The 9,604-nt window shown below is 44.7% G+C and overlaps 1 protein-coding gene across 2 annotated transcripts in view; it reads left to right on the top strand.

Annotated features, from left to right (window-relative positions):
• Ttc28 (tetratricopeptide repeat domain 28) overlaps positions 1-9,604 on the top strand; it is a 617,298-nt gene that overhangs the window by 203,223 nt on the left and 404,471 nt on the right. The window contains exon 1 of one of the 2 annotated variants that reach the window (XM_029556667.1): positions 7,095-8,016. The exons of the other annotated variant lie outside the window; for it this stretch is intronic. Within the exon in view, the coding sequence (XP_029412527.1) occupies positions 7,990-8,016 (27 nt within the window). The 5' untranslated portion in view covers positions 7,095-7,989. Of the gene's footprint in view, positions 1-7,094; positions 8,017-9,604 lie in introns of those variants that run through there. 2 annotated transcript variants of the gene reach the window in all.

Raw genomic sequence — 9,604 nt, 5'->3', positions numbered from 1 at the left:
ATATAAGGTGTTGCCTTCTATACTTTTTAAAAAAATTCAGAGATTTTTCTTTTTAAAAATAGATTTTAGGGGCTAGAGAGATGGCTCAGTGGTTAAGAGCACTGGTTGCTCTTGCAGAGGACCCGAGTTTGATTTCCAGAACCCACATGGTGGTTAACAACTGCCCATAACTCCAGTTCCAGGGGATCCGATGCTCTTTTCTGACCTCTGTGGGCATTGCATCACCAGGATGCACCTACCTACATGCAGGCAATACACTCATACACATAAAATAAAAATAATAAAATTAAAAAATAGATTTAAAAAAATTATTTATGTATCCATTTATCTATGTGTGTATGTGCAAGAGTGTGTAAACATGCATGTGGAATCCACAAATCAACTTCAAGTGTCTTTCTTCAGTAGCTGTCCACCTTGTTTTATGAGACAGAGTCTTACACTGGGACCTAGGGCTTACTGATTGGCCCAGGCTGGCTGGCTGTGAAGCCCCAGGGATCCTCCTGCCTCTACCTCACCAGTGTTGGGATTTTAAGTGCATGGCAGTGCACCCAGCTTTTCATGTGGTTTCTGGGAATCAAGCCCAGGTCCTCATGCTTACACAACAGGCACTTTATCAGCTCTGCAGCTCCCCAGCCCCTCTCCATCTTTTAAGTTTTAGAGATAAGGTTTTGTTCTGTAGCCCAGGTTGACCTCGAATTCATGGTGATCCCCATTTTAGCATCCCAAGTGCTGGGTTTACAGGAGCACAGTACTATGCTGGACTACATAGGCTTCCAGACTTAATTCCACTACAGGTTGCCTTGCATTTTAGGGTCCAGATCTATTGGATATCTTGCTAATGTGGCCCACATTGCTAGCCTTCTAGGTTTTGGCTGTTAATTGGGTTTAGAACACCACTACCCACACCTTTTCCTGCGTCTTGAAAGAATACCATGCTACCTCTCCTGTGAAAACTATCCCAGGCATCACAGCCAGACTTAGTAACTCTATTGGGCTTCCTTTGTCCTAATGACAGAATACCCCTTATTTACTCCATTCTTCTAGTGTTTGGCTCGGGCTCTTAAGAGCCAAGAAGTATGATCGGTCAGTGTGAAATGCTGTTGTTACTTTTGTTAGCTATGTGCCTGATTGCTTCCTCTTCCACCTGACTGCTGTCTCCTCCAACACAGCAGTGATCTGATTTATTTCTGTCTGGTTTTACAGAGCCTGCGGTTATCCCTGGTCCATAATGAGTGCTCAGTAAGTGAGTGTTGAACTAAACAGGCCCTCCAGCCCTTCTGAGCTGCCAGCCAGTGGGAGGAGGGGAAGTGGGAGCCTTAGAGGTGAGTCTCTCTGGATACTGTGGAATCAAGAGGATGGAAGCAGGTCCTGCAGCCATAGGGCCACTGGGCCCAACACTGACTGTAACAAGTTAATTTAGTTTCTTAGAAAAGCAAAGCTCTCATGTTCTTCAAGCATCCAACTGTGTGAAATGTCTCTAATAAAGTAAAACTTTTTGGATCAGATTCCTGTCTACCCTTTATTTTCCCTTTAGGTACTTGAAAATAATTTAGAGGTCTTTAGGAAAATGAACTTATTCTCCAAATACAGTTTCACATCGTGTTTAATATTCTACTTGTAAAACACAATCAGTCTAAATAAGTATGAGGCTAGCCTTTTCAGGCATTTACCCTGTGATCACTGTCAGACACGTCATTCCTTAGGAGATCTTGAAGAAATTCACAACAATGAAAAGAGGTGTGTTTTCAGCTTCATTTCCTTGTTCTTGCTTTTGTTCAGATTTGAATAGAAAAGTAGTTATTGAAGAAAATACTATTTTAATAGATTGGTTGCAGTATTTGCTTTTAGGGAAGTGATTTGCAAAGTTCTATGCTAAAAATCAGGAGGTTGTAAAAATGCCTTTTAGTAGCTCAGATCTGGGAAAATATGTTCTTACTGTTCAGTGTTCGGTGTTGGAAGCAATAATGTTAAATTACATCATTTTGAACTGTGGTAACTTGGTAGCTCCATGTAAATCATTTCTACTGGTGAAAGTACACTGGTATACAAGTCTGTAAATATCAAGGTATAAATACCAATTCAGTTTATATTAAGCCCAGTAAATAAAGACAAAAAGAAGGAAACAGTAAAATGATTAAAGATTACATTGGTATGTGAAAGCTTCTAGTTAATTGTCCTTTATTAAGTGAAAACTGAAACAGTCACCAGACATAAGAAAATGCCACATAGATTACAAATAGGCAACCCGAAGGAGTAAATATCTAAACAATTGAAAAGCACCTTAAAGCCTTGGATCTCTCTGATGTAATTTGGATTGATTCTCTTTTTACAGAAACACTGCACCTTTTCCTGTCTCCTTTACTGACACAGTCCCTGCCTCTAAGACACTTTCACCCTTGGTTTAAATAAATCTGTGTGCGCTACAGTTCAACAGTGTCTGCACAAGGAGGGTGCTCTTCCGTTTGAAGACCAAGTGTGATACCCAGATAGATTTGCAGATGCCTTTGGAAAACAGTCCCACAGATTAGGAACTGCTGTTCACTTAATTTGCATACGGGAAAGTGAAGCTTTGAGTGGCTAAATTAAGAATCACAAATTAGGATGAGCTGGTGGAATTTAGTCCTACAGGCATGTTTTGGTGGGCCTGTAAGGATGCTTTAAAAGTTATGAGCAAACAGAAATCAGTACATTTCTAGCAACTCATGACAGTTTTAGAGGCCCTGACATGCTTAGGCTAATGTTCCTGTGTGGCATCAACTCACCAGGGCCATGTAGCAGCTGTCTGTCACACGCCTCCTGTACCCCCAATCCTTATAACTCCCTTTTGGTTTAGACCTGTTTCATCCATTCATGCTATCTGCCTAACCCTTCTGAAAATAGGGAGGGCACATACTTCTATTTAAGAAAATTAAAAAATATGCATTTTATTATGTTTATAATATGTGTATGAGTGTTTTGCCTGCATGTGTGTAAGTGTACCCGTGTCATGGTGCAATGCCCATGGAGGTCAGAAGAGGGTGTCGGATCCTCCTGGAACTAAAGTTACGGGTGGTTGTTAGCAGCCATGTGGGTGCTGGGAATCGAACCCAGGTCCTCTGCAAGAGCAGCCAGTGCTCTTAACTGCTGAGCCATCTCTCCAGCCCAGACTAGCTGTAAACCATTCCCCAAGTTCCCACTGAGGGTTAGCAGTAGACAGAGCTTAGCCTTTGCCATTGAATTGTAGTTCATCTTTGACCAGGGCAGGTGACTTCTCTGATTTCAGTTTTGTTACTTGTCAGATAGTCATAATAAGCTTTTAATTTTTATTTTTTTAATATTATTTTTATTTTATGTGTATGAGTGTATTGCCTGCATGTATGAGTGCACCCGTGTTGTGCAATGCCACAGAGGTCAGAAGAAGAACTTCAGATTCCCCTGGAACTGGAGTTAAGGATGGTTTGTAGCCGCCACGTGGGTGCTGGGAATCGAACCCGGGACCTCTGCAAGAGCAGTCAGTGCTTTTAACCACTGAGCCATCTCTCCAGCCCCATAGTAAGCTTTTTAACCATGCACATAGTTCTAAAAAATTAAAAAGTGTAGAAGGAAGTGCGGCCTGAACAACCAGCGCTTGTGCGCTGCAAATGCGCCAGAAACATCAGGCTGAGGCAAACCTGCGTTCTGCCAAAAGACATAGAGATGGCTGAAGCAAAAATGGTCTGATACAGAGAGCCAATGAGGAACAGACACGACCTAGCAACGGACCAATGGGACACTGGGAGGGGGGATATAAGGGAGCCCCATATCCACAATAAACAAGTCTGCAGCTGCTCACATTGCCTGCTTCTCACCTGACTCCCTGGTGTCTGTGTCATGACTCCCTGCTGACTCTACCCCCACCCGGAGGGCCCCAGGACACCCGCAACAAAAAAGAGCCTCATAAAATCACAGCTAAGATTGTCTTTTATATTAAGTTGGTTAAAAGTTGCTTTAAGCTGGATCTGGTACATGTCTGTAGTCTCAACCACTCATGAGGCCCAGGCAGGAGATCCTTTGAGCACAGGGGTTCAAGGTCAGCCTGGACCCCCATCTAAATGAGAAACAAAAGCTGCTTCAACTGTGCCATTTCCTACCATCAACCCTTTCATTGCGTTATCCTCTGTGTGATAAACTCCACAGGCCTTTGTCTTTCTTCACCAGTCATTTGATTCCAACAACATAGCATCTTCCACTTAGTGTGAAGTAGAATGAAATTTCACTTATTCACTGTTTTTTGGCTCTTCATTTGTTCTTGTTTTGTTTTTGGATACAGGGCCAGGTAGCCTGGCCTAGAACTCACTGTGTAGCTGAGGAGGACTTTGAACTCCTAATCTTCCTGTCTCCACTTCCCAAGTGCTAGGATAATATCCTGGGGATCAAAGTCTGTGCCCCCATGTCTGGCTTCCATTCATTTGTTAAAAATTACATTTACTTTTATTTATTATTTATTTATTTATTATTTATTTAGTGTATGTGTATATGTAGGTCAGAGGATAACTTTTTGGATTGTCTCCTTCCACCATTGTAGGTCCTGGGGATCAAACTCTGATCCCTTCAGCTTGGCAGCAGGGGCATTTACCCTCTGAGCCATCTCGCTGGTCCTCCATTCATTCTTTAATCCTATAAATATTGAGTGCCTCTTTATGTCTAATTTAGGTCCTGAGGATAGCAAAACTCACACGAAAAGAAAATCTCATACTTATTCTCATACTTAAGCCTCTATTTCTGTTTAATTTTTTGTACTTTCTGGTAGTGTTGGAAGTTGAACTCAGCATATATCAAACAAGTACTTTACCACTAAGTTATACTCCCAGTCCCAACCTTCTGTTTCAGGCAGGTCAACATTTTGTCCTTTATATTTTGGATATGCTTGTCTCTTGCTTACACAATTCTTTCTTTCACTGTTGTATTCAATAAATATTCATTGGTTGCCTACTGTGTGTCAGGGCCTGTTTATTAGTCTATGTGTCAGAGTCGTCTGTGTTGCCTAGGATGGTCTCTAACTCACCATCCTGCCTTAACCTTCCAAGTGCTAGGACTGTAAGTGTGTGCCACTACATCCAGTGGTGTTGGTCTTGTACCAAAGCCCTTGCTTCTTTGGAATTTAGGTTCTTGTAGAATAAATAGACATTTTACCAAAAACAAAGCATGTGGTAGGTCTATGAACTAGACCATGGCAGTGTGAGGAGGCTAGAAAGCAACAGTGTGACGGTCATGGTGCCATAGTTTAAGGTAAGTGGTAAGAGACAGCTTTCTGATGTGGTGTTTGAAGAGTCCTCAAGTCTGGAGGAAGGGGCCAGCAAGATATCTGGAGGAATAGTGATCCAGGCACAGGGCAACACAAGTGCATACTTGGCATGTTCAAGGGACAGTGGGACAGATAGCATGCAAAGGGGAGAAATGAGCACAGAAATGTGGGAGGATCCAGGTCCTCAGAGGCATCACAGCCATAGGCATCTTGGCTTTTGGCTTTAGAGTAAGTTGTGTCTCTTCTGGATTTTTACTTCATGTTCCTCTGGATATGGCTATCCCTGTTGGTGATTTTCTCCCTCTAATTCCTATAATGCCCTTTGGCCACATAACTTATTAGGTACTTAACTGATGAAGGTAGTGAGTGCCTGGCTATCTTCTCACAGGACTTCTAGCCTGGCTTCTTGTAGCCTCCTCTGGCTTAGGACTCAGCCATATACCTCTCGATCCTCTATGGTGCTCCGTGCCTTGTTGGTACAAATGTCTTCTGAGGCTCTGGTTTCAGGTGTCAGCAGGAGGAATTTGAAAATGATGCCTAGGAAAGGAGAGGCCTTAGTGATAGATTAGATGTGAAGAATGATGCCATGCTTTTAGTTTGTGGTCCTGGAAGCATTGTTGTAGTGTTGTTATGAACTGAGAAAGGATTGTTAGGCAGGAAGACAGATTGATAACTTCAGTATAGAATTTATGGAGCTAGCAGCATGTGCATATGAAGTTGCCCAGAATAATTTGGGAATGTCAGAATGGGTTGGGAGTATTGGAGGTCCTTGTGACTGCTTGCTGCAGTCATGAACTCGAGCCACCTTGTGCTTAATCTATAGTGCCCAGGAAAGGGGCTGACCTGATGTGTTTTTGTAGGTGTGTTGAGATGGGAGTTTAGTTGGCATGTAACTGTGATGCTCAGTGTGGAAATGACATGGGCTCTGGAGCAAGGTCACATGGGCCTGAATTTCAGTCTACACATCCTCCATGTATGTCTTGATTGAACAAGCCACTCCTTTGAGTCTCCATGTCCTCATCTGGAAAATGAATGGAGAGCAATCTGTGTGGTAAATGAAGGCTGACTGTGGTGGTTTTCTAGGTTTTAATGACTTATTTATAATCAAGCTAATGTACAGCCTGCATTTGAGTCCTTGTATAAGTCAGTTTGGATAATGCATACTGAACTCTGAACATAGTGAGATAAATACTGTGGGAGGATTACATGGGTTACTACAGTGTGCCTGATAGGGTACATACATCAGTTACTACAGTGTGCCTGGTACGGTGTATGCATCAGTTACTATAGTGTGCATGGTGCAGTATATACATCAGTTACTATGGTGTGAGTGGTGGTGTATGTATCAGTTACTATGGTGTGCATGGTGGGTAGTTTCTACCACCTATTTCGGTGATAGATATCCTGAATAATAAATAACAGAACTGTGTAGCATATTGTAGTTGTAGATTTATCCCCTTAAGATGGAATCATTACAGAGACGAATGAAATGCACTCCCTATGGCAATTCTTTTATAGCAATAAAACTAGTGCTACCTGGGCAGGGAGGCCTGTGCCTACAGTTGCAGCTAAGCTGCTCTCCTAGGATGCTGATGCAGAAGAAAGGCTTGAGACAAACCTGGGTAATATAGTGAGACCTTGTTTCCAAAAAAGTACCACATATAGAGAAGCAAATAAAATTTATATTAAAGTTTATTGAGGGCTAAATTCCTGATTAAAATTTTTTGACTTGTTAGCTCTCAAATCTTTTTCTGTCAAATTAGAATTCTTTGGTAGACTTTTGACTTCATTTCTTTTCCTTTTCTTCTCTCCTTTGTTCAGAAAAATCTAAGCATTTCTTGAGAGGGTTTCCCGATTTTGTAGATCTGGCTCTGTTTTTCAGAGCCTGCCTGTGAATGCCTCTGGAACTGGGGCTTTACTTTTTGTGCTGCTTTCGAAGTCGTGGCACTAAGACCCAGAAAACGGCGTGCTCTGTGTGGCTGGAGCTGGGCAGGCTGTGCTTGCGCTGAAGGAAGGGAAGGAAGTCATTAGTGCAGACTGAGCTGTAGAGTTGGGTTCTTGCAGGATTTCCTTCTAGCCTTTCCCCACTAAGATTCTTGGGAATTAAAAAAGAAAAAAAAAAATCTAAACACACAAACCAAGTTTTCCTATTTACAGTGTTCAGGAAAGGTAGGCATTTCGGGAAGAGCATACCCTTTCCCCAAGTTGTCCAAGAAGGAGGAGAAAACAGCGTAAAGAAGCTCTGATTACAGATCTTTGGAATTTTCTTTGCTAAATTTTACAAACGAGAAATACACCCCGAATTTTGGGACTCGCTCCAGCCTGCGCGTGAGGGTTTGGTTGCTTGTCTAATCTTTTTTGAGAAGAGGAGGATTCGCCAAAAGGGACTTGGATGGCAGGAGCCGGGCTGGGTTTCCACGGCAGCTGCGGCTACGGGTCTAGTCTCTGAGGGTCCGCTGCAGGCTCCCGGCTCCCGCAGGCGCCGCTGGGGAAGATGCCCGGCTCTGGCAGGGGTGCGCCGCAGGCTCCCGGGACTTCCTAGCCGGGCGGGGACACTCGGATTGAACCGAAGGCGAAGGACCGGACGCTCGAGGCTCTCCCCCCTGGGAACATGGCAAAGAGCTAGGGGCGGGAAGCAGGCAGCATGACTTGCAGTGGCCGCTGCCCTGCCTCTGCCCCCAGTCCCCAGCCAACATCTTGATGCTGCTCGCCTCGGCTGTACAAATATGATGAAATGGCAGCCCCGGAAGAAGGTGAGTGTCCGCAGCGGGGGCACGGGAGGGGAGTGGGGTGGCCGGACCCGCGAGAGACCAGCCCCGAGGGGCTTGCTTGTCCCTCGTCGCCAACTTCCTGGGCACGCGCGGACCCCGGGGTGACAGCTTGACCAGCGGTGAGGCCACCACATAGGGCCCATGCCCCGCTGCATCCGGAGCCCCCAGGTGGGCGGCGCAGCGCGGTGTCCCCGGGGTCCATGGCCGGTCGCCGGCAGCCGCTTCCCCCGGGCCCCGCTGGGGGGCGGTAGCCCCAACCCAGCGCGCCCGCACAGGTCCCCGCGATGGCCCGGCCTCACTGCGCCCGAGGCAGGCTGCGGCAGGGCGGCTGTCCACGGCTGGGCAGCTGCATGGGCGCGAGCGAACGCCGGCCTTTGTGCAGCGGCGGGTGTCTGTGTGCGGCGAGTGTGCAACGATCGTGGGCAAGGGGGAGGGGGCACTTTGCTTTTTGCAAGATTATTTCCTAATATGGCTCCTTTGTTGAAAACTCCAGGGGGGAAAAAAAAACATGCAGCAGTTCTATCAAAATAAATTGCTATTGGTCCCAGAAATAATGTTTCTAAATGTGGGACCGGTAGCTCGGTCCGGACGTTGAGGGAGAGAGCCTTCAAGTTGCTGGCAGCCGTACCTTTGGCTAGGGTTCCCTTTTGCAAACTTGCCTGACTGCAGCTAACTGTTAGGTGAACCCAGAGGTTCACTGCATAGAGGGACTTCCCCCTCAAAGACCTCGTTTGGCTGTGGTTTTTTATTGACATTCTTCTGAGGGAAAACAGAGAACTGAGCGTGCTGCGCCCCTCCCCAGACAAGACCTGTCTCGGAGCAACTGTCTGGTGTTTTACTTCAACTAGCTAAACGGATTCTTTCTTTGTGCCACGATGCATGATGTCGAGTTTTACATCAGAACTGAAATAGAAATCATGTGTGAAGTACTGGAGAGGATACTGTGCATTTGTTGTACTGCTAGGGAATCCGGCAAACCCTGCTTCCGATAGCCTGCTGAACGCAGAGGTTTTCTTTGATAGTTAATTGATTCGATTTTGTCCCGTGACAGTCTCTCCTATCTCATCTTAAAGCCAGAATGTCTCATGTATTTGCGAGAGTAGAGCTTCTTTCAACGAGATTGGTTTCATTTACTGTGCTTAAGAGACTCATGTATTCCCCACCCCCACCCCCAATAAAAACAGTTAAATGAGGAAAACCCATGGAAGAAACCATATAATTAAGCAATTTAAGTAGATGGCTGCATAGTCCTAAAGTCTTCTATGTCTTCTATATTTGTAAATTGAATCTTTATGAGTAGCTTAAAGATGTCTGCAAACTGTACATGCATAAATGTCTGCTTTTTCTATTTTACCCGATGTGTAGTAACTCATGTGGTTATGTCTGTGAAAACCCCTCTGGGTACTGGTATTGCTTGAACCACGGAAGTATTATTCTTGGCAGTCAGGTGGATTTCTGGACTCTGGAAGATTCTGTTTCAAGTGCTAGGATTCACTCTGCAGTATTTACTCACCCTGTGATACTTAAATTGATATACCAGAAGGTTGTGTTTATTCACTGTATTTATAAT

This window comes from Nannospalax galili, unplaced genomic scaffold (assembly GCF_000622305.1).
Source record: "Nannospalax galili isolate Female #2095 unplaced genomic scaffold, S.galili_v1.0 scaffold1327, whole genome shotgun sequence".
NCBI classification, from domain to species: Eukaryota; Metazoa; Chordata; class Mammalia; order Rodentia; family Spalacidae; genus Nannospalax; species Nannospalax galili.
This window is presented reverse-complemented; position numbering and strand designations above follow the sequence as displayed.